This window comes from Pyxicephalus adspersus, chromosome 6 (genome assembly GCF_032062135.1).
Source record: "Pyxicephalus adspersus chromosome 6, UCB_Pads_2.0, whole genome shotgun sequence".
Lineage (NCBI taxonomy): Eukaryota > Metazoa > Chordata > Amphibia > Anura > Pyxicephalidae > Pyxicephalus > Pyxicephalus adspersus.
Window position 1 is genome coordinate 42,996,871 of NC_092863.1, and position 25,467 is coordinate 43,022,337.

The window sequence follows — 25,467 nt, forward strand, 5'->3', positions numbered from 1 at the left end:
AAGGTACAAATTTTCTATTTGTTTTGTTTTTAAACCAACACATACAAAGGCACCAGACAGAGAATACTGATCTAGCTACAAGAAAGTATAATGCTTTTTAATTATCCAGTGAGGACCAAAGACGGTATTGTGTAGCACAGCAGAGGTATTATACCAGCCAGAACGTTGAAATTAATAAAAATACAACAGCGTTGAGGTTACTAAATGACTCTACCTGCAGCAAGCCAAATGCAATGTGCAGCCCGGTCACTGGGGAATGAAAGTATAATATATATCATGATGTATTTATAGCACCTTTTGTGAATTTGTAACTTTTTACATCACGTCCTCCATTTAGGCACTCATACAAATATTTGTTTGTTCCCTGAACCTGAGGTTTGAGGCTGAAACCAAATGACTTGATCTGGATTACCAATAGGTATATTTGACCAAATGTTTAGATTGGGTTCTCTGCTACTCAGTAGGACCCACACAGTAGTCCTAGTATCCCAAGTGCTACATATATGGCTAGTTTTAGGCAAACAATTACAGTTTACATTCTTCGAAATTCTAAATGTACACATCCTATGTAAACATAACAATTTAGTCAAGTAATGCAAAGAGAAAGGACTATGGGCAAACAGTGGTAATACACAATCTGATTTCAATGTGGTCTTATGAATTAAAGATTTCTTATTAGTAATTATGAATTACAGCCTTTGGTACATCAGCACCACTGTACATAGCATGGCCTCTCAATATAGAGACAGTAAATCCTAGAAGAGCATTTTACATCCTGATAGTTGAGATATATAGTTAGAAGCTATATAAAATGAACATATAGGAAATCATCTCTACAAGTTATAATTTCTTATTTGTGAAAACAAAGACATTGCAGAATTTTGCAAACATGTTCCAGGTAAAAAACCTTAGGGCCAATATTTTATCAAATGAAAACAATAAATTCCAAGTGTGACAACCTTAGTATGAAAGTCAGAATTTCACCTGGAATGCAGAACAGATCAGCGACCACTAGGTCTTAATTCCAGAGGGTTAAATTACCATTTCTATGTGATATCCCTGAAATTCTGCAATAATGTTATACACAAAAAGCTCACATTTAATCTAAAACTCACTAGCCAATCTCCTTAGTCCCCTAACCTAAACTAACCCAGAAAGATATCCCTGCCATAATTCAGGAACATTTTCCTGTTTTGGGTGTTCCTGACACCCTTTGTGTACAAATCCCCCCCCCCCCCTAAAAAAAAAAAAACCGCTGGCGTACAGCTGGGACACAGCTGGAGTAAAAAACTCACATTGTCTGCAGCCTGTGCACAGACCTGGGTCCAGAGGTCTTAAGTAGTCTTAAGTTCATAATTTACCAAAAACTGAAATATCAACCTTAAGGATATAGATAAGGAAATAGGAATAATAAAGAAAAATATTTACAGATTTTTTTCAGCCCTGGTTTACAATAATATGTGTTTGAAAATGATCTTGAAACTTTAGGATATGTCACTAAACTTCCTGAATGTATATAATGTATAGACTATTGTACAAGACATTTCTACACAATCATGTTCTCATTTTATATGGTTGCATAATATATCCTAGTTACCAAACACCACATGATAAGCTCTAAAATCACACAATCCCTTTTATCAGACAAAATAATGGCTGTATCTTTAAGTGTCGGCCAAGTAATGAATAAAAAAAAAAACAAGGCTTGATTACTGTACAAAAAAAAAAAAAAAATCACAGGTAACAGTTTACAACAAAAACATCTTATTTTTTTGCCCTCTTTTCATGCGGAGTTGTGGTCTCAAAGGATGATGAGGTACTGGCTTCTGAGTCTGCATCATGTGAACGTTTCCGACAAACAACAGTCTATTGAATGAAGACAAATTTAATTAGTCTTTAGTAAAATGTTTTATAGCTGATCTTTTGCAGTTTATTGTTTCTTGGAAAAAAGTGAGATCTGAAGCTAAATTTTTGTTAAAAACATTATCTTGCAATTTATCATAGGTAACAAGGGGAGTGTACCTCGCAAGCTACTGGTGACAGGCAGGAATAATGTTTTTCTTCATATAACATTTGACAACTTACACACTGGAACTAGGTTTTCTGTAAATTACAGAAACCTAATAAAAAGAAAGAATGACTTTGTAATGACAGGATACAACGTATCAGTCCTGTAAACCAGTGGTTTTGAATACATAGTTAATCCATGGGCATACAGAAATGATTTGCATGTTTCTACACATAATCTTTAGATAAAGGAACTTCTTATTTTGGAACACAAATATTATGATGCTCTCTAGATGTACAAGTATAAGTACTAAACCTGTTGGATGGGTGAAACACTTGTTACACCCCCCCCATATGATGTAGTCCTACCTCCAGTGAGGTACAAGCCAGGGAAGGAATCAAAGTAACCAATGAATTGTGGCTGCCAGAGAACAGTGCTCTTTAAACACACAGGCACACTTGAAAAGGTATGTATAATGCCCTGGTTCCCAACACACTCCACTGTGTAAAAGCCTGTATCCACCACATGTTGGACACACGTGGACCTCTGCAGAGCAGCAGTAGGGTGCCGGGCACTGAAATACACACATTATATACATATAGATTATTTTGTGTTTGACATTTTATATTAAAGGTTCGGCCAGATGAAGAATTGAATGAGAAAAGGAGTAGCTTGGTAGTATATGATCAGCCAAGAAACAATGCTGGGGAGTAAACTTCACTTTCACACTCCGTAGACTGCCATCCAGTAGGAAGGAGATTTTTTTTAAAAAAAAGAAACCACTGCACTGCTTAAGGAAACAAAACACTGATAACACCAAGAGGCTAGGGGGGAAGGTGATTTAAAAAGCAGTGTGTGTGTTAAAATTACCTTTTACTGTAACTAAGAACAATGATAGAGGCTTTATGGCCACTGACGGAATTACTGGGATTATTATAATAAAGTCACTGAGACCAAAGTTAGGAATTATTTCTGGTCACTGACACCAATGCTGTATTTTTTTTTTTTTTTTTTACACAAACACACTATAAAAAAATGAAAAAGACCAAAGTTTCACTTTAAATAAAAACATTCAAGATGTATTATCTGACATGGCTTATACCATGGATAGGAAAAATATTACCTGTGAGGGAGGAGGCATTGGATGAGTAACATCATACATTAACTTCTCAGCAGTCCTTTTCATGTCATCATCCTAGGACAAAATGAAGATTGCAGAGCTGTATAATGATTACACATTTAAAAATCTGCCAAGTGTAAAGGAAGAAATATAATAGCTAAAAACAAAAAAGAAGCTCAAAGCAAACATTCATACAGGACAGTTGGCTTCCATGGTTTTATTGAATGTTTGCCAGCTTTTTGGCTTACTAAAATTTGAAAATGATTTCTTCTTACCTGTACCCAAGGGTGTCCCAAGGCTTCCTTTATCGTCAGTCTCTTTTCTGGATCAACAACTAATAGTTTCTTCACAAGATCTAGAGCTTTAAAACATGTATGTTCTGTAAGGTGTTTTTGATTTATACTATTGGTAAATCAAAGATAAATTAAGAAGCCAGTAAATGGTCCTTAAACATAACTTACTCCAGATCAGCTGAAATTCAATATATAAAATGTAGGAACACAAAGTTTACTGAGCACAATATTGTCATAGTTTTTCAGCTCCATACCTGTATGGGATACATTCTTCCAGGCATCAGAGATAAAAGTGTAATGTCCTCCAGTGATCTGATCTTTAAGAGGCATTTTATTATTGCTCTCAGAAAATGGTGGATATCCACCTAGGCTACAAAACAATGGAAATAATAACAAAGAACATGTATCAGAGCTGTGAGCTTTTAATAGTCCTAATTATGCAATACAGGAACAAGTATTTTGTAAAATGTAATTAAAGGGGCCTCTTTTAAAAAGAGTGGAGAACAGAAAAGGCCTTCAAATGTCCATTTTTTAGAAACCTGATTGCTACTTTTATAACACCATATTTCTCAGTGAGAAACAGATAAGATATAAATGAGAGGTTCCATTCAATTTTAAGAATACCTATCTTCTACTGTCAAACAAGGTATTTGAAAGAAAACACTACTGAACTCTGTTCTGGTCCTATGGTGTCCTTTATTTGCAAAGTGGCGAACACTATATGGCAAGCTTTACAAACAAAAACAGTGTGATCACCACTTTATTAATACGTAGAATTGGGACCGGCTTTAATTATAGAAGGCTGTAAAGTGCTAATCCACTTTTGCAAATGAAACATTTCATTATTTATGAATAAAGAATGCCCCTTTCTGATGAACAGCCTCTGATCCCTTTATAAACAGGCCTTTAAAAATAAAATATTACACCGGATTTTCTCTACATTCTATATTTTTAACCCTCACCCATTTTTCTGTTTCTTCAAAGAAGGTCACAACATACTTACCACACAAAAAGAATGACTCCTAAACTCCACAAATCCACAGCGCTACTATACCCTGCTGTGCCGGCTGTGTTCAGAACCTCGGGAGCCAAGTAAGTAGGGGTTCCACATAATGTCTTCATTAACAGGGTTTCCCCAAGAATTTTGGACTGTCCAAAGTCCGTGATCTGCATGAATGTGTAAAAAAAAAGTAAAGAATCATTTATGAAGAGGACCTTTAATGATCCCACTAAAAACACAATTCTTATCCCTAAATTTTTTACCTGATCATTTCTGTGCTGGGAACAGCTTTTTCCCAAGTCAGGAAGTGAAGGAAATCATCCAACAGTGACAAAGAAAGTAGTATTTTTTTTAACATTAGGTAGGGAATGTTAGAACACCTGTGGGCTTTTTTTGCTAACAAATACGGATTTGTTTTTTTTTATCGGTGAAATTAAAGTTGTCTGTAGAACAAAATATGACTGAAAAAAAATCTCTTGAATGGAGCCCCAGATGGAAGTAAAACCTGATGATGGTTCTAATTCTCATCGACTGTATTTAAAAAGAGTTTGTTTCATTGCAGTTTGGTGAATAGCACGGCTGGGTAGCCTGTGACTGCAAAGAGAACGCTCTAGAGAATAGCTCTACAGACCATAGGTAAGAGCAGGCACCAATGCATGTGAGGTAAACATATATAACATATAGTGGTTGTGAAAATGCCTTTTGCTTTTCTTTGTATACTCAAAACTGACTACTAGAAACTGGAGGTGTATACCAGAGAGATACAAATTCAATATAATATGGTATCTGTGTGGTTAGTTGCCACAAGATATATAATATATTTATTAATGCTCACCTTTATTAAACATTCGTGATTAGTGGAGGATAGCAGCACATTTTCAAGCTTTAGATCTCTGTGTATGACTCCATTTTCATGAAGGTACTGAAAAAACAAGACATGTTCAATGACCTGTAAAAAATGTTTGTATATGCAATAATACATTTTAGATACTGCAGTCTATAAATCATATCTGTACTGTATTTCATTTCTGCTAAAAAAAAGTGAAATGTGAAAAGAGTACACTCTCTTTTAATCCTGGATTATAATAATTAAAAAAAAAATACAACCTCAGATGAACAACATATGACATGTTATACCAGGTCGTTACTTATTGTGTGTGAACCCCTCCATTAGTTTGCTGGTTGGGAGAATTCAGATGTATGTAACACAATGCCAAGGAGAAAGGACACCAGTAATGATGTTAAGATGCATTTGTTTATGCCCATCAATCACAAAATTAACTATAATGTAATTTCCTAACAATTTGAAGTCCACTATTTTCCCTGGAGTGAGAAATAGTAAAAACCCAAGAGCTACATCTCAAACTCAGTGATAATGATAAATGTTAAAGTTCATGACAGTACAATTAGAAAAAGAACTGAAGAAGTATGGCTTATTGGTAAGCGTAGCAAAGAGGAGGCCTCTTCCCTCTAAAAAGAACATGGCAGAACCGCTTAGGTTTGCAAAGTTGCATCTAAACAAGCAACAGGACTTCTGAATCAAAGGGCCTGATTTATTAAAGCTCTCCAAGGCTGGAGAGGATACACTTTTATCAGTGAAGCTGGGAGATCCAGCAAACCTGAAATGGACCTGGTCCAGGACTGAAAACATTAGCAAACAAATAGCAAATGACTAAGAAATCCATTCTAGGTTTTCACCAATGAAAGTGTACCCTCTTCAGCCTTGGAGAGCTTTAATAAATCAAGCCCATTTAGTTGATTATAACATTGTATTCCAGAATCAAATGTGAGGCCATCTGGAAAACCTACAACAAAACTAGGAAAAAAATGGACCAATATAAATCTAGACCTCAACCCAATCAAATGCTGTAATGGGTCTCAAGTTGTTGTTAATAAATAAATGCAATGTTGGGGAAGTGGGCCAAAATTTCTCCACAATGATGTGAGAGAGTGATAATGTCATACAGAAAACAATTACTTCAGGTTAACAAGGTGGTTTAACAAGCTAATGAATTATAGTTATATAGAACATTTTAAGGGCCAGATTCTTTTTTCATGTCCTAATATGTAAAATTTAAGATTTTTTTTTTGCATTACAAAGAAAACTCCCAAAACAAGAATGGACTTTTTTTTTCTATTTTGACCAGGGTTAATTTTATGGAAAATGTTAATACTGTGGAGAAAAATAAAACTTTTTAGAATTTGTCCTGTTTAAAATTACACAAAAATACTGATACTAGTTCTATATAAAAAAAAGTTTTGTTTCCTCTCACACAAAAGTTTTGTGTTTATTAAAGCTCTCCAAGACTGGAGAAGACAATCTATCATGAGAGATGCAGAAAACCTCATTTGCAATTATTTGGCAAATGTTTTCAACCTGCTTTGCTGGATCACTCAGGTTCTCCCATAAAAGTAATAATCATTTTGTAATCTGGACTTCTCAAAAATATTTTACACCTCAAAGTTGCTGGAAGTATGCAAATCTAAAGAGAATTAAAGAGAAATTTAATAAACATTTTACCACTGCCAGGAATGGGTATTTCCTTTTGACAGCAATATAAATAGCTACAAATATAAACATGGGGGATATGTTGCAGACTTTTTACAGAATAACAAAATACCTCGTAAAGGTACCAATGATGTAACTGTCGGTCACAGCTTTCTGGCAGGAATGCTGAGTATTTGAAATCCAGAGAAAGTATTATGCTCCTGTTGTCAGTTGTTGGCAGTACAAGTGTTGTTATATCTACTCATAACCACATTACTTTTTTAATACACTATTTACATGGTGCCTCTACCTGGGGAGATTTTACAGTATGTTTGTATGATCTGATTTATTTATGACAAAAAAACAAAAGATGACATCTGGTCTGCAACACACACAGTCAAAGTATGACTCTTATGCACCGCATATTGGTTGAAGCAGACTATGGTATAATCAGAGAAAATTATAGACCCAAACCACCCAAGCATCCCATCTTGGATAAAATGAACAAGCATTTTAACAAATAGGAGCATAATATACGGTGTTGTGCAGAATGTATTTTTAAACAGAACATCATAAATCACTGCAGTCATAAGGTAGCATTACTTAATTGATTGTTTTACTTTTGTGAGTACCGCATGCCATTTGGTCTGTCAAAACAGCACCCATTGCTTTTTAACTTCTTTAATTAAAATGTAATAAATTACTTCAAAATTAATTTAAAGGTATACCCTAACTTTAGATATAAAGAAAATAATATAAATTACTATGTCCTATACAATTACTTAACCCTAAACATCTTAAGTTTCTGCCTTACTTTTACCTTCAAGCTTGCTTTGAAGAATAAAAGCATCATCAACATTCTTTCAGATAAAGACAAGGCTTTCCCACCATGGTTAGCATGCAGGAGCAGGGTTGTCATTCTTAGTAGTATATTTATATGTGTACGTGTTTGAGAATAAAAGGCACACAAAAGGATATAGATCTCTGTTGTGAGGAGTGTCAGAAAGAGGAACACGTCAGTGGCATTCACACACATATAGAAGGGCCCATCTCGACACTCCTCATTTACAACAGAGGCCTACATCCTTTCTTGTGCCTTTAGCCTGCTATGTCTATTATGGCAGCCCCATGTGTTTCCCTTGTTTTCCCCAGGGGTAACACATGGAGCTCCGCTGTGAGCGAGGAGTGTCAGGATGGGGCTTCTTCTATATACTGTATGTGTAAATGCCACTCATGTGTTTGTCCTTCCAACTACCTCCTGTGTACACCAACAGAAAGGTTAGCTAGATGTAAAAAAACAAAAACACTTTTTTGGCACAAGATAGTTTGTGAAGTACTATTTGTGATCAAGCAGGGAAAATGAGGAAGCAAAGAAGAAAGCTACAAAATGCTTCAAGAACAAATGAGCGTTTGAATATTATTATAATCGCATCACAATGTACTAAACGTTAATGCTGTGTAGTTTTAAAGTTGGTTTGGAATAAATTATGTTTTTATGAATTGATCTCCTTAATTACCTGATACTCCCCAAAACGCAGTTTTCATTTTTGTAAACATAAATTGTATATTTTCAATCAAGCTAATTCATTTTTGTATAATTTATCCGATCATTTAGCAAAAATGCTGACTGAAGTGTACAATATCACGTCACAAAATGAAGAATCTATGAAGCCATATTGAGTTACTTTAAATGACCTGTTAGTTGAAAAATATAAAAGTCAATTTAAAATATTTTTTTCTTTTTAGGTAACCACTTAAACAAAAACTGGAATCATTAAGTTCCAGCGAATAAAATCTGTAGTTCCCTTTATATAACATGTTCTAACATTGAACAGCTCACTGTCATTTTAAACACAGACAAACATATCACAGGATCTGAACATAAATGCAGCAAAATATGTAAGCACTGCAACTTCTCCATGTTACGATTAACTATCTAAAGAAATGCTGTACTGCAATTCTATTTTTAGCATTACTTTGGGATTTCAGCATAAATGAATGATTAAAATAGCAGCATAGGAGCTGCCTTCAGTGTGGTTTTTAAGTGCTATGAAATGTCAAATGTGATTTATGACTGTGTATATAATACATAAAAGTAATGTCATTGAGTGAGACCTGTAGTAAAAACATTAATATGCTTTGCTCAAGATTTAGAAAAGGCTATTGCTTTAAAATAAATCACTTTTTTTTATTTAAGAAATGGATTATTCATTTGCCTTTTTTAGTACAATTCTTACACTGGGTTGGTGTTTTTACATTGTGAATTTTTTGGGGGGAATTTAACTTCTTAAGAGGTCTTTTCTGGAATATTTACATTATCTTAATATTTGCACATTTAAACTATTTCTTTATATTGGTTATGCTATTAGAAGATAAATGTTTCTAACTAGTTGTACAAATTGAGAAGCTAAATCATGGTCAGGAGAAGTCTGACATACTAATCTACTACAAAAATCTGACAGATGAGATAGCAGCACAAGAAAAGCAAAAAAGTTACATATGCTGAAATGATCACCAGGTTGTCTAGTAGGTGTGATTTTCAACTAACAATAGGCATGGAACCATATATTTTTGATCTTTTAGCCCATTATAGAAGGGTGAACGTCTCACAGAGAATAATGGGCAGTCTGCCTGTCTTCAGATAGTTTGCTATTAACGCTGGGATTCAACACACCTTGACTAGCTAAAAAAAGCCAAACATGGTAATGGAACATTTTAGATATATACTCTTTATAGACCTTTATTAATGAACCTTTGCAGTAATGAACACAAAATATGATTATGGATTTGAGTTCATCTATTGCAAGAAAAGACTATTCTTACTTATGGGTACCCATAAAAATAATACACAATCCATCTACTCCTGGGCATTTTGATTTCTTGACAGGCCTATAACCATGAATATTTGGTTTGAACATGCCCAGGCAATAGGGGCTCTTTTTATAAAACCTCTCCTTTCTTTATAAAATAGAACAGGCTCCTTGGCAGTAATGGAACAGCCTGTGGTTAGAACAATCACAATACCCTACCCTGCCTTTGATGTGTGCACACTGACAGCCCAGCAACTGGTACTTTCTGGAGCCCCATAGCTGGCATGTGTAGACATAGCTTTAGAAGTAATTAGAGTCAATCTGAGGAATTATCTGACACTATGTAATTACTGCACTCATCACAAAAGTTAAAAGAACAAAGATTGCAGCTACTGAAGTATCCTATCCTAGTAGGGGTGTCCTACCCCTGAATATTATTAAATTCAGGCATACAATCATACTTTAAATGCTAACACTTTCATATTAAGACCAATAAGTCCCAAGTGAGAATTTTCAGTCTGTGATTACTCTGCTTCACTTCATAACTGATTTGATATCAGATTTACAAGTTTATTGTAATACTTCTCCATTACATCTAAAGAAATTTGTTACCTGAACAGCTAGCAGCATCTGATAAAAATACAGTTTTGCAGTTGATTCTTTAAGTCTGGAGTTAGATAGAACCCTGTCAAATAATTCTCCACCTTCCATCCTACAAAACAAACAAAAAAAATAGGATTACAGATTACTGCACTAGCCATCCCAACTAAAGAAGTACAAAAGTAATATTTAGGAAAAAAACATCTGACACAACCATGATTTTCTGTCTTGTGTGAAAGAGAAGTAAAACTGACTGCTGAATGTGTCTTGTAATTTACAAAAGGGTGAGCCGCATTAGTTATGTATATATGTTTAATAAAAGATCAATATAATTTGGGCTCCAGAAACAGATTTTACTCAAGTCACATGAACAGAGTTTGATCTTAACCATCTTTTAATGAGCTGTGTGCTATTGCCTGGAATGGGCTTCACAAATGCGGATGATGTTCAAAAATGCCCCAATAATTATTTAAAGTGTACCTGAACTATAGATGTCTTTATTTTTAAATAAAAAAGGTACTTTTCTCTTTGTAACTGAAGCACTACAAACCTTTACTGTGTCTCTTTCTAAAGTCCCATTTCTCAGAAATTCCAACTTCCTGCCTGCAAACTCGATGTCACTCTACAAGCAGTAAGAAGGAATATCTGAGAAATAAGACTCAGAGACCAAGTAAACATATGTAGCTAATCAGACTTTAAAATCAAAATCAATAAAAGGTTGAAACACATCTCATGAAACCATGGTCACTTGTATGTGAGACTTTCTATTGTTGCCTGTCAAAAAGTAGCATTATCTGTAGTCAGTGCATTATCTGTAGTCAGTGTTTACTTTTTGCCCAGTAGGCTCTGTGTCATAAATTAACCCATTTTTTTTCCGGTGCCAATGGTCTACAGTGGGAGTATTGTTTAAATAACACTAACTGACATCATACTTGGATCTTCGCTTAAAGATATACTACAGTGAATTTTTGGTGAGCAAATATAAACTAAACCATAAACACATTTATACAGCAGCATTACCACATGAGGTAGGAATATCTCTGTATGAGTGCTGAATAACAATTTAGAACTAACACAGGGCATCTCCATTCGGTGAAAACAACAATGGCGGAGTAATGTCAGAGCCATTGTGTGTGAGGTTGGTATGCGCTCTTTTTCCAACAGTTATTAGGAATAAAAGCATAACTGCAAAAAGTCTCTTTTTATTATTTCAGGTCTGGGGCATTATCAATAACACCCTTTAGGTAACTCTCTTTAACTAAATATTAGGAAAAGTATATTGTACATTACTCACAACTCCAAAACGATGTAGAAACAATCATCTGTGTCAAAGAAGTTCTCAATCTTAATAATACAAGGCTGCAAAGAGAAATAATTTAGCAACATGCAAAATGCATTAGCTTTTACCATATTATTTACCTTGTGTATTTTATCAATGTTTCCTCCAAACTGTTAAAAATAGTGCCACCAGGACTTCACGTTCTGCGGATAGCCACATCAGTAGCTAAACAATGCTACGAAGACACTATAGAGTCCTCCCTCTGCATATGAGAGTTTACCAACAACACATGTATAGTATGACCGGCGGGACTTGAGTACAGCTTTGGAAAACATTGATGTGAGGGATATAAACTCAATTGCATAATATCACAGTCACAAACCATAGCCAAAATGTGTTCTTTAAATCTTTTACTCACATGACTAATTTTTTTGAGAATTTCAATTTCTGTATCTGCGGAGAATGAATTGTTCTGCAGAAAAGAAGATCTTCTATTAGCACAAGCCCTAAGAGACCAGGTTTCTAAGCCAGCCTATAATAATTTTATTAATACAGTTGGCATTAAAGAAAGCAGATTAGTTACAAAGAAAAGCAGATAGGCTTGGTTTTAAACAAAACTTCTTCACTTGAATCACATACAGACCATTTTTACACAGAATGATAACCTTTAAATATACTAAATGCACTGGAAAACGGAAGTAAGATTGCCAGAATCTTACTTACTAGGGAAGCAGAATTCATCCGAAATGAGCGCTTGCTTATAATTTTCACAGCCACCTTCTTGCAAGTTAATTTTTCAAACGCCAGCTTGACTTCACCACAAGCCCCACTAAAATAACAGAAGAATAACTTTCAAGTAAAAGGCAGATCACCAAAATAAAAACATTTTAGTAAATCTGTGCTCTCATAAGTGAAACCCCCTTATAAAAAAATAGTTTAAAAATACTATTTTCAAGCCCAGGAGCGTAGTTACATTGTGCTGCTCCCCATTACAAAGGAAGCAGCCTATGAAGGGGGATCCACAAAGTGCCTGTAGTACATGTGTACTACTAATGCGTGATGTTAAGATAATCAGTAAAGCAGTCAACAGACGTGACACAGGGAGCCATTGAGTCACTGAGGGAGGAAAAGGTTGGGAAATGCTGATGTTCTTGGAGGAATCCACCTCCAGTGCACACTACGAGCAGTAGAAAAGTAACCATTTAGTTGCAGTGGTACTACAACATCCAGCAGAACTCTACAAACAATTTCATTTTTAAAAACTTTCCTATCATTCGCTATAGCCTATATAGTGCGATGCCAGCTGACCTCCGCTGTATCAGTAAAATATAAATGTAAGATTTAGCATTTCTTCCACAAATGGTATTATGAAAAGACTATGAATAGCAAGATAGGGCTGCACCAAAGTTATGGATGCCTTAGTCCCTGTGTTCCCCTTAAAGAAACCGAATATTTGACTTAAAGAACATATACAAATAAAGAGAAAGATATATAAATGTGTACTGTTAACAGTTCTTTAGGTGAAAAAGCGAATAGCCAAAGATTCCTAATATTTTGTACAGAGCAAAAAGGGTTAAAACTTTTCTTCTGAGATTTCCCTTCATTTTCTGTACTAAAGATGCAATAGGACATGAAAGGAAATTTTTCTCCAAAATAAACATTTTCTTTCCATAGACTTGTCTATGAAATAGATGACCCCATTGGAGATATTTCAACACCTATTGCTCTGATGACAATGTAAAATGTTGTTTTTTCCCTACATTTCTGTCTTAGTGATAACTTTACCAAAACAAATACAGGGGGTTATTCTCCCCAGTGGGATCTGCAATAGTACTTTGGAAGGCTTAACCCCATTAACCAAAATAAAAAATGCTCTTTCATACACTATCATCTGTCATCAGGTTGAAGTGTTCCATCCTTTCTAACATGTATCATTGGAAAATATGTTAAGCTGGCAACACAATGCGAAAGACCACAATAACAATTTTCCAGTGTTTTGTTTTTTCAGGGAATTTTAGAAATATGTATTTTCTTTTTAGGATCCTAAATTAACAAAATTTCAATGGACAGCTCAGTCTGTTACTTAAGCAGTATTAAAAACATAAAGACCAATAAAGCTCTCTTAAAATAGGAAGAATGTGCATGTTTTACTTCCATCACAGACCCTAAGACTAAAAGAAAGTTTATTTCTGATATTAATATAGTACACAGTACACACAATACTTTCAGGCCATGTAATAAATATGCAGTATTCTCCCCAGCCCCTTTTAGCTGGGTGTACCTCCTTGCACTTTTCACTAACCATCTTGTTGTTTTTGGGTGGTTACTGAAGAATTGGACCACAATACAGGAGCCACCACACGCCTAAAGCTTCCTCCCATACCAGTGATGTCAATAATTCTGATCTCATTTTAAATACTTTGAATCACTAACCAGAAACAAATACGTAGTAAATAAGGTCAAACTTTTTGGGTTTCATGATATGACTCTTTCTGGTTAGGGATTTAATGCAATGACATTCAAGTATCAACATAACAGCCAAAGATATCACCAACTCCAAGAAAAAAGACAAGAGAAATTTTTATATAAGAGAAATATTTTCTCACTCATTGGCTTCAGTTCCCTTTAAAATCTACTTAAATACAAAAGTCAAACATATGTCCAATAAACAGTTGTAATCAAATGGACATACCTTCCGATTGTTTTTGACATGATGTATTGGTCTCTAAATTCTTTAGGGTAAACTGACTGATCATCAACCAGAAGATCAGTGAACACAAAAACTGGAAGAAAAAAAGACCAAAAAAGGTTAAATCTAGAATGGATGCAATTACAGTGTAATTGTTAATAAATAATAAGTTATTATGTTTCTAAAACGTACACACACACACACAAACATTTCTCTTTAAAGTGATCTGTTTAAAGAAGGATAACATAATCCTGAACAAAATCTTTCCATTCCTACACTTAGATATTTAGACACAGTCATAAAATCACTAATTGGACGATTGACATTCGGAAAAAATGAATCAAAGGTGAAAACACATCAATAAGGCAGTAGGAAATGGAGACAGGCTTGTACTGCCATCTTGTGGCATGATAGGAATCTAGATTTTGGGAATTTTCCATTACACCACAGTCATTGGATCTTTAAGAAAAAAAAAAAATGTTCACTTTATATTACTGTTTAGGAAAACGCATACACGATACTATTTAGATGGTATTTGACCCCAGATAGGATAGCTAAATATGCACCTAATGAAGCGGCACAATGTTTTAGAAGTTGCAACCCCTCAGGTACTTATTTTCATATTTGGTGAGACTGACCAAATGTTTGGAAACTATTGATTAGGGTTTATAATCACATCAGGTCAGTCCTGAATTTATCTATCAGACAAAACCCATGGGAAGCACTTTTGCATAGGCCCAATAAAACTTGGACAAAGCAACAGAGTAAACTTATTACATTTATATTTTTAGCCACCCGTCAAACTATAGCAGCAGCCTGGAGAAAACCCACTCTATCCTTTTCCGCAGTTATATCTCGTATGTCAAATACTATGGTGTTGGAAAAGATGACAGCTATGGTTAATGATACTATACCTAAGTTTTATAAGATATGATCCCCTTGGTTAAACCACCATGACATCCACTGACCTTAATCAAAGGCTGCTACAACTGTAATTAGTACTATTCTTTGTACTATACTTTTTCTCATGAAATTCATATTCTAACTGACCCTCCTTTTATATTGTGATTTGTGTGTATGTATACTCGGATTCATGCATAATCATGTACAGAACTGAATAAGACTGTAAGAAATGGAAGACATCCCAAAGGGATGTATTGTTTTTTTGTTAATTTGAAAATGAAAAACTTAATAAAGATATTGAAATAGAAAAAAAAAAACAAATCCTGTTTCATTTCTATTAGTTGTGTTAAAGAGCACTTTAAGTGGAGTTGTCCTTTAATGCTTCCACTTTCCCCATCACCATAACACACATAGCAGAACACCTTCCTACGGTCCCACTTCAAACACCTTTACTTTGTACTGACTGTAGCCCTGACCATCCAGAGAAGAATGAACCAGCCATAGCAGTGTTTCTCAATCATTGTTCCTCCAGAGGTTGCTAGGTGTTCCATGAGCAATGAGCAGTTTGTTCATCTCAGGTCAGTTTAGGTGACACCAATGATCTTTTTATCCATCTGTAAGGGTGGCATTCTTCCCAATGCCCAGCAAAGGAAAAGATTATTTCCCCTAATGATCACCAGAAAAATAAACTATAAGCTGTGGATATAGCAAATATAGTAGGTTCCCTAAGAACTGAAAGTTATTTAAAGGCTTACTCCATGTAGAAATGTTTGAGTAACACTTAGCTATGGGAATGAATGAGGCTATGGTACTCAGCTTGGCTGGGAGTTTTGTTTTCTTCTTTGTTATTCAGACACTGTAAGGCACCAAGCAAGAATACATAGTAAAGATCTATGGAGTGGGGCAAAGGTGTGTACACTGTAATTTGTGAAACACTAAAGATTTGCTCTAACAATAAAATGTGAAAACAATTATTTTGACACAATAAGCAATAGAAATATATACTGGAAAAAAATATTATAAAAGATGTATAAATATTTATATATATGCAGATGCCACCCCCCAACACACAAACACACACTTCTGTCTCCATACGGAATGTGGTGTTAAACCTTGCAGACAGAGTTTAACCAAAAAAAAAAACACACACAAACATAAAATACCTTTATTGCTTGGTAACGAAAGCGCAATTTCAGCATTATTCGTCAATGGCATTTTGTTCCCTCGACCAATAAGCTGCTTGTTAAGAAAAGTTCCGTTCCCACTCAAATCCTCGATGTAAGCAACAATCGACAACCCAGACACAGCTTCCTAGTTAAAAAAAATTAAAAGAAATAGGTAAAACATTTTTGTTACAGATGATTACCAGCTCCCATATATCTAATACATTTTGCCCAATCCCCATACAATATATTTGGACAAATTATAAAATATACATTTGTACAATATAATGAACATGATTCTAGTACTCACTCTAAAAATCCGAAAGTGCTTTTTGCTGTATGTCTTGTACCTCTCCATCTGATTTATTATTGGTCTATCAAAAGTGTAATCACAGTGCTTGTCCCTTCCAAATTCATATTGTTCATTAATACAGTCTGTTGTAAAACAAAATATTTAAAAAGGACTTTGTTAGGGAAATTTTCAGTCAGGCTTTTATGGATCATGGTCATTGGTATTTTCCATATTTTACTGAAAGCCATACTCCAGAAATGAGCACAAAGTCCAGAGATGTTACAAAGCTCTCGATGGAAGGAATCATCCCAATAGATACACTTGTCCAGCAGACGTGTCAAATTTGGGATTTTTAAATAATAAATAAAACATTTTCATTACATGCTTTAGTTTGGACACAGTGATGTCATTGTTGGATTTCTGTGCTTCTCTATGCAGGTAGAGCATGGCTGGTGTGAAGGGCCACCAAAGTGCTGTACATAGTTTCCTGAAAATACCACAGCACTCCTGTCAAGAGCCCTCAACCCCAAAGCAAGCAGCAGGCTGTATCTAAGGAGAATTTACACAAATATCAAAATGGCTTGGCAGGAGGATGTTAGTCTGGAGGAGTGGGTGTTCCTATGCAGGCTACCCTCAGCAACTACTACATGGTGAGCCTTTAGGATTACTAGAACTGAAAACTGAAAGTGGCAGGCCAGGAACAGTAAGGCCACGTACATACGTCAGATGATTCTCGTCCGATTATCGCTTCAGGGCCAATATCGGATGAGAATCCAACGTGTTTAAACTGGCTGTCTGACGTCGTCGTATCCTGGCAGATCCATGAATGACGAACAACTGCAATACAAGTCAAGGGGAGAGAGAGCAACGGGGTGCTGCTCCGTCCTTCTCCCCCTCCCCTGTTCATAGAGCAGATTGGTGCTGTATGTACAGCACTCAATCATGTATCTCTTACCGGTAGTCTTTTGTCGTTGGCAAGGATCATGAAAGAACCTTTCCAACAACAATAGTCTAACATGTGTACGTAGGCTAAGGCTGGAATGCTAAACAACCTCCAACCAGGAAAATGATGGAGGCTCTGACTTACTGCAGCTTCTAATGAATTGTTGCAGAGTATATTCAGAGCAAGCAATGTCAGTACACAAATGTGCAAGGCTGGAGGTCCGGCTGGGTTTCATCTTTACTTCATTGCTAAGCTGTCCATTAGGTTCCTGCATCTATTATACAGAGAGATAGAGAATTATTTGTGTCTGCAGCATAAAATACATACCGTGGTTTACAAACCCTTTTCCTAAGGCCCAGAGACGACCCCAGGGCTGTGGAGCTTGCTCATCCATTTCCACATCTTCAGGAATAGAAGCAAGATCTTGTACCGGAACCGTATCCAAAGAGCTTAACGTCCCAGAACCCGAAGAGGAAGACTGGCTATAGGACTGAGCGGCACTGGATGATGAACTAGATGTGCCTTGAGATTGCTGTGAATGTTGAGATTCACCCTTTGTATCACGGGACATAGTGAAACTAAAAGAAAATAAAGAAAAAGCTGACAACCATATATGTGAGATTCTAGATGTGGTATATAGAATTGATGATGATGATGATGATGGATGTGTACTTTTAGTTACTGCTCTGAGCTATCACAACTGTTGCCCAAATGTTTGTAGATTTTGTGCCACATATAAAAAGAAATTGAACAGTATGTTGATCCCCATCAGATTGTAACCTATGTACCAGAAGAATAGATCTTGGTTTAGAAATCTCTGGAATCTGCCTGATAAGTGATTGCTGTTGATCACAGAGCAGCTGAGGCAGAGATGTCAGCTCACTGATTTCTGGCTGGATGATCAACAGCAACCGACCCAATTTATACCAAAAATATCAGCCATGTTAGTATTTGTGAATCCGATTAACCGGTCAGCAGACTTACACAGCCACAGCTTGGTGACCCGACATTTCTTACCGCAGTAAGACAATACATATTGAACCTGATTTATTAAAGCTCTCCAAGGCTGGAGAGGATACACTTTCATCAGTGAAGCTGTGTGATCCAGCAAACCTGGAATGAATTTGATCCGGGGTTCAAAACATTTGCTAGCAAAAAGCAATTACTTTGAAGAAATCCATTCCAGGTTTGCTGGACCACGCAGCTTCACTGATGAAAGTGTATCCTCTCCAGCCTTGGAGAACTTTAATAAATCAGACCCAATATGAACACACCATTGTCACCTGAGACAAGCACAAACATTCATCTGTCATGTGTACAGTGGTGCCTCAATGCTGGTCATCAATCTATCAATTTGGATTGATGAAAGACTGATTGGGAACAGCAGCTGTCTCCTCCTATGGAGGAGAGGAGAGTGGGGTGCTGCTTACTCCTCCTCTCTCTCCATAGAACACAACAACGCTGCTTTATTCATCTGTCATTGGAAATGATCACAACATTCCCCTGACATCTATAGGATGAGTGGGAGGTGAAAGAAGAAGCAGCCTGATGAGCTTATCATAGCTCCCGATGCTTCTCCCTCTCATTCTGAATACTATCATACAGGGGAGAGGCTGATGCCACGTCTGATAATTAAACTTTGTGCTTTTAAATATCCATCAAATCATTTCCCTCCCATTACAGAATATAATGCAGACACAACAAATACTAACCTGACTGTCTACACCAAATCTTTACCAATCATGTGATCGGTCTTCCCAAACAATGCGGTCGTTTTCCATGGAATCTGCGTCTCTCCTGGCAGCATTGGCATAATGTGGGGTCTTAGTGATGGGGTTTGGTATTCCCCTCTATAGGGAAGATAATAAGGAGATCCCCTATACTCAGCAATGGATGGGAAATCATCTCACACTGACCTCATCAATGCAGACCCCCAATATGATTGTACAACCCTCTATACATCTATCATGTAAAGACTGACTGAAGGAGAATATACTGACACATACTGACACTATACTGACAGGAGGACATAGTGACACACAGTGCCAGCTATAGGTCTCCCATACCTACAACCCATATACATATATATACAGGCAGGTCTGGCATTATACAATGTGGAGCAGGTTGTACGATGTGATTGCAGTGTGTGTGGCCCCCTGACATCTGTACAACCGGCCTCCAGGTCTATTATGCCGTCTATGGGAATCCCCCGGATATTGTCACCTCAGGCAGTGACTGGGGAATGTGACACACACGCCACCCATGGAGGATAGTGGAAGATAGGGAAGGATAGAGGAAGGAAGAGGGGAAGGACGGAGCGCCATGACAACGCCCGGCCAGCACAGTGACACCGTCTCACCTCGCTGCAGCCACATAAACAGGAAGATGAGCCTCTCCTCCTTTGCCGCCATTCACAGTTAAGCCGAGCTGACCAATCGCCGCGTCTGACGTCACGCAGTGGGCGGTTCACCCTCACCTTTCACCTCAGCATTCAACAGTGCGGCATGGCTGGCATGTTATGGGCAGAATCTCCCCGCACAGCTGACTGATAGGGGACCCCGCACAGGACCCGCACCTCCGGCTCTGACACTTCGTTCCCCCAGCCATGGAGCTGGGCTGCCGGGCAATATGGAGGCGCTGTGCCAGTCACTGGAGGAGGGGTACGGGGACTTCCATGACAGCGTCACCGCCTCCAGCTAAGGTGACCCGGGTAACATGTCAGGCAGTACCGAGCCACCCGGCCACCGTCCGAGCTCTGCATTGCCCGTCATCCAGCACGGTGTGCTCCCCGGCTGTGGGCAGCGCATGGCTGGGTGGGAGCAGGAAGCTGAGTGTGACCGGCCAGAGCCGCCTCTGCTGGAGCTGTCACAATGTGGTCAGCAGATCCGAGCTCTTCTGTCCCTCCTGCAGATCCCTGCAACCACCTGATCACAGCCAGGATTACTTCCAGATTCTGCACTGGTAAGAATGTTATTGTGTGATCAGTACCCTGCCTGGTGCATTTTACTAAATATCTCACCACCTGTAATCCTGACCCCCTGATACATGTGTCTGTAATTACAAATATATATCTGCCAGTATTCATGAGAAATAACTCCTCTGTATAGTGATCCAGGAAGAATACAAATGCCTTAGAACAGCCTTTCTAAAGCCAGATTATTGGGAGTCAGAGGGTAACAAGTCTGCCCTCTTATAGTGGTGCCTATAATACCGCCTTTCCTGGACAGTGATACCAAACATTAGAGACATGCAGATGGCATTATCCATGGTGGTGGCCCCAGGACTATGCCGGCATCATCATTTGGCAGATCTATGTACCCCTGGAGCAGCATTTCTAATCCAGGGTTCCTGCAGAGAGAAGTAACGGTACTTCTATGGCAGCGTCACTGCCGCCAGCTAAGGTGAGCCGGTACTGAGCCACCGTCCGAGCTCAGCATTCCTTCTTCCCCTAGATATTAATCATCCAAGCGGTTCTAGCAGTGGTTATCAGGCATCTGTACCCCGGCCAAGACCCAAGCTTTAGCCTTACCTTTATCAGTGAAATAATTGATGGTGCACTCTCATTGTAGTCCACATTGTGCCCACATTCTAGTCAGTTCTGAGTCTTTTACAATACCAAACAAATCAAGACCAAGTTACCCTTGCTTTATCTGAAAAGAAAAAAAATCAGCAAGTGCGTTTGTTCCCTTTATAAAATCCCATGATTTTATTCTTTAAACCTGGAAGAAGATGGCAATCTCAGTCCAGTAAATGTTATAATAAATTGCTGCGTATAGCACTTCTGTTTGTCCTAATTCTTTCTGACCATGTGATCTGCATACAAGTCATCATACCAGATACGTCACAAGGATATATTCACCAGTCTCTCATTGCAGCTGTCACTACAAAGGCATTCAATGCCTTATGACTTATTAATGACGTTATTGTCACTTAACAGAGGTTTTATCTTGTGTAACAATTCTATTGATGCATTAACTTTGTTTTTTTCCTCTCATTCTTGCAGTGACAGATCGTATGAGATTAATATCCAGGAGCTGCAAAGGAAATACAGGAATTTACAGAGATCACTTCATCCAGACTACTTTAGTCAAAAGTCACAGGTTTGTGTCCGTATTCGACAATAAATACTTTACAATCCTTTTTGAAAAAACCATAGTTAACATGCCAATGTTTGCAGTTGATTTTTAAAAGAAACTGACAATCATGGAGGCTGACTTTGCAGACTCTAGGTTATCTAGCCTAATGCTAATTGCACTAACTTAAAAAAGTCAGAGGAACTAAACTAGAAAGAAATAGATCTGAAACACTGATTTTCTGAACTAAAGGATTATTGAGGTTGTTAACTCAGAAAGCCTTAGGCTCAGTTCAGTGTGTTAACCGCTTCCTCGTGTCATTGACCCACCGCCTTGGGGGAAACCCCACAGGTAACTTCTCCCTGCGGCAGCCCTGTAGAGAATTAATGGGGGTGGCTGTAAGTGGTACTGGTACTGCTCTCACATGTGCAGTTGCTGGTTCTTTAAAAAGTGAGTGACCGAATAGTTGGTAAGGTGCTAGCCATTGTGGGATCCCTCGATCCAGAGTCATGTCTGACAGGTCACAGCAGTAAGATATTGGAGGCACACAACAGCCAGTAGACTAGTTGTTCCTAAAAGTGACAATTTATTCCCGCTGGTTCCTCCATTAATTTAATTTTCATTGTCCGAACATAAACTAACTTTAGTACAGGTATCCCACAATATCTGTATTACTGAACAGCTTGGTGCTCAAATCAGGGAGCTTCTACTTTATCCTCTCCTTTCTATAGAAGACAGCAGGCTATTCAGTGGCAATTGTTACAAAAACAACCAAAATGTTCACTTTATCAATCAATTATTTCTAGTGACTGTTAATAAAACCTAAGGCCTTGGCCTGTTTAATGGTTATGGTAATCTGAGAATCATACAAACTGTCCTAGTACAATAGCAATACTAAGCCCAATCCCAGGTGCCCTGTGGTCTATGAAAAGATGTTAGACCTTCATTTTTCTACTTCTAATGTTTATTTATTTTACATTTAATTAAATAAAGTTTGTTTCTGCTTCTTGTTTTAGTTGGAGCGGGATATTTCTGATCAACAGTCTTCATTAGTTAACAAAGCATATGATACGTTGCTGTCTCCATTAAGCAGAGGAATATATTTGGTAAGTTTATTGCAGTAGATCTCAGTTGCAATAATTCTTATTCTAAAGGTATAGAACTCATTGACAATAGGTCTGAGCTAATGTTCTCCCCTAGCAGAAGAACAGTAGATAAAGCATCTGCATTAAGTTTTAGTAGACATATAAAATAATTTCCTTAGGCAAAACATGCCGCGCCCTGTGATTCACTGTCTATGGGGAGTGCCCTCTGAATATAGCAAAGGTTTTTTTTCTTTTCGTATTATTCTATTACATATTAACTGCATTATTATGAAAGCTTGTGCACATCAATAGGTGTTACGTCCATTCACAATAAATAATATATACTAAAAAAAACTCATCTATTATAAAGGGACAATTTAAGGTGGCAGCAGTTTCTAGTCTGCATGCTGTTTTTATGTCTGTGACGGAATTCCAGAGGTTTATCATAACTGCCAGACAACCAGCTATTAACTGAATTAGAGTGGTAGGGTATCTTTTCGTCTTCTTTATAGACTGTATAACAAAAAGCTTTGGTGCAGAGTTTTTTACTAAAAAGTTATTTTATGTTTTGCTTTTTCTTACCACCTTCTAGCTCCTTTAGAAGTTTAAAGTGCAATAGCCAATAGCACGCAGCTGTTAAAAGAATACCTAACTGGGTGCTGCACCTATATTTGACCAAAAACATGAAGAAATTGTCACTAGATCTAGCTATTTTCGGAAGAATAAATAAACTCTTATTAGTCTGTTTTTTTTTTTTTTTTTTTTTTTTTTGTATCAGCTTGAAGCAAAATCTCAGTCAAGTCAGATATTCTTGTTTGTCGCAGTGCTGGGAGGATGGTCAGATCATGACAAATATCTTCCCGTGTCTGTGGTGTTTGATTATGCTTTAATGCTCAACGGTCATAGCAGAAAAAATACTTTATGTGCAATCTTTCTTTGCCCCTTTGCTTGGCACAGTTAGGTATTCATGGCATTACTTTACCAGAAGGGACAGAGGGAGATATGGATGTACCATTTCTGACTGAAATCCTAGAAGTCAATGAACAACTTATTGATGCGAATAGTGACGTTGAAATTGAAGAAATTGGAAATGTTATACAAGGTAATCATCTAATCCATATGTATTGCTGCTAATAATAAAAATAAATATAAAAAAAACTTTAGCTACATCCAAATTTTTCTAATGGTGGACCTGGGGATCTTTTTATAAAGCAGTGAATCTGACATTTACAGAAACATTCTCCAGTGGGGAATCAGTCACTGCTATTGAAAGCACATTGAGTTGACAAAGACGGTGAATCAAGATGACTTTCTAGTGGGACCAGAATGTGATATAGACAGAAAAAACACAAAGGCTCCCAACCTTATTATAGGGGATTTCCACCTATCTTCACATAAACACAACATATGTCGACCTTCCTCACATGGCAGCTGAACTTTACATTAAACTCTTCAAAAGAGCTGCTCAGAGTATGTTGGTTGATTTGTAAAAAAATCATAAAAGCCAAACAATGCTAATTATTATTTTTCCTAAACACTGCCATAATTAAGTGAATTATCTTCTTTTTATTTCTAGAAAAATGTCAGGAGTTGATTGAAAATGTCAGAGAAGCCTTTCAAAAAGGTAATGTTGATTTAATTGTAAGTGTATCTTTAAAGTTTAACTGGGGTTACCTCATCACTGCAAGGGTTAAGTAGGTTCAATGGTAAAATAAGAAGTACTTTTACCTTTTTTTTTTTCTCACTCCCAAAAACTCCTCCTCTGTGAAATCTGCAGTCTCCTCTGTATACCAGACCAGGCTGCTGCCACAGACTTGGATGTCATCACCTACAATACAGTGAGGATGCCAAGTCTTGTCTAGAATGGTCAAATGAAAGACGAGTGTGAGGGGAAAGTAAGGTCCCCATGGACCTAATAGAGTATCTAATCCCTGCAGTGTAGTGGTAGCCCCACTGCAAGGGTTTTCTTAACATGGAGCTGATGGGATAAGCCTTTCAAAAAGTTTGAATATTTCTCAAGGATTTTATATTCTAACTATACTCAAACCATGCTGATTACGTTATAATATTTGTTTTTTGATGTCTGAACAGTGGTTACTTGCCATACATTTAAATGGGACCCTGTCACTTTCTATGTCCAGGGAAAGAATAGTTCTCCTTTCAGACCACTGTATAAAACATATTTATGGTTCGTTTGCAGTCATTGTGATAATGTCTTTTTTCTGTTTTAGATGATCTTGAAGGTGCCAAAACGTTCTTGACAAAAATGAAATACTATACAAATATTCTTGAACAAGTAAAAAAGAAAATACTTCCGTAACTTTTTTCACCACCACTAGCTGCTCAGAAAGTTGACACGTTTGACAAGTGCCTCATTGTGCACTCATTGAAATCTCATGGAGATTATTTTGTAGCCCATAACACTGCCTGTGTCGTATATTTTGATATTTGGGTACTTTGATCTCTGTTCATGACAGATTTTGGTACTATTGTTTAGCCAAGTTTTAAAGGTTTATGGAAACCATTGTGGTTTTGGGAGCAGATGAACCTATGTAACTACTTTTAAGAAATGTTTAAGTTTTTATTTATTACAGGGTACCCCAATATCATGGGCAATGGTATAATAGAAAATGATATCCACTACACAACAGTTGCCTTTTTATTGTGTCTGAATAATCCTATGTTGTGCAATAATATCAAATAAATTATATTTTAAAAAGT

At 37.0% G+C, this 25,467-nt stretch overlaps 2 protein-coding genes across 7 annotated transcripts; one reads left to right on the top strand and one right to left on the bottom strand.

Moving 5' to 3' along the window:
* Window positions 1–1,258: 1,258 nt before the first annotated feature.
* CHEK2 (checkpoint kinase 2) lies at window positions 1,259–21,266 on the bottom strand. 6 transcript variants are annotated; one of them, XM_072415462.1, is made up of 15 exons: window positions 21,118–21,266; window positions 17,916–18,166; window positions 16,664–16,788; window positions 16,354–16,501; window positions 14,291–14,381; window positions 12,322–12,427; window positions 12,017–12,070; window positions 11,614–11,678; window positions 10,332–10,431; window positions 5,257–5,343; window positions 4,425–4,588; window positions 3,676–3,791; window positions 3,404–3,489; window positions 3,132–3,203; window positions 1,259–1,866 (listed from the first exon to the last, which is right to left on the bottom strand). In XM_072415462.1, exons 2-15 carry the CDS (start codon window positions 18,157–18,159, stop codon window positions 1,765–1,767), a joined length of 1,560 nt encoding a protein of 519 aa, XP_072271563.1. In that variant the 5' UTR covers window positions 18,160–18,166; window positions 21,118–21,266; the 3' UTR covers window positions 1,259–1,764. The 6 variants fall into 6 exon arrangements, 5 of the variants coding, with proteins under 5 accessions (XP_072271563.1, XP_072271561.1, XP_072271562.1 ...); XM_072415460.1 differs by lacking the exon at window positions 21,118–21,266 and adding an exon at window positions 19,948–20,084; XM_072415461.1 differs by lacking the exon at window positions 21,118–21,266 and adding an exon at window positions 19,301–19,781.
* On the top strand, window positions 20,187–25,467 carry HSCB (HscB mitochondrial iron-sulfur cluster cochaperone). Its single transcript, XM_072415466.1, has 6 exons — window positions 20,187–20,549; window positions 21,592–21,688; window positions 22,678–22,767; window positions 23,704–23,848; window positions 24,323–24,370; window positions 24,978–25,467. The coding sequence occupies exons 1-6, from the start codon at window positions 20,194–20,196 to the stop codon at window positions 25,064–25,066; spliced, it is 825 nt and encodes a 274-aa protein (XP_072271567.1). The 5' UTR covers window positions 20,187–20,193; the 3' UTR covers window positions 25,067–25,467.

Excerpts from the sequence above, each read along its gene's own strand:
- CHEK2 (XM_072415462.1), bottom strand. The coding sequence starts at position 18,159 with ATGTCCCGTGATACAAAGGGTGAATCTCAACATTCACAGCAATCTCAA. Across the intron at positions 12,428-14,290 it reads ATGTCAAAAACAATCGGAAG|TGGGGCTTGTGGTGAAGTCA; the intron begins GTATGTCCATTT and ends CTGTTATTTTAG. Across the intron at positions 11,679-12,016 it reads TTCTCAAAAAAATTAGTCAT|CCTTGTATTATTAAGATTGA; the intron begins GTGAGTAAAAGA and ends TTCTCTTTGCAG.
- HSCB (XM_072415466.1), top strand. The coding sequence starts at position 20,194 with ATGGAGCTGGGCTGCCGGGCAATATGGAGGCGCTGTGCCAGTCACTGG. Across the intron at positions 21,689-22,677 it reads ACTTTAGTCAAAAGTCACAG|TTGGAGCGGGATATTTCTGA; the intron begins GTTTGTGTCCGT and ends TTCTTGTTTTAG. Across the intron at positions 24,371-24,977 it reads CAGAGAAGCCTTTCAAAAAG|ATGATCTTGAAGGTGCCAAA; the intron begins GTAATGTTGATT and ends TTTCTGTTTTAG.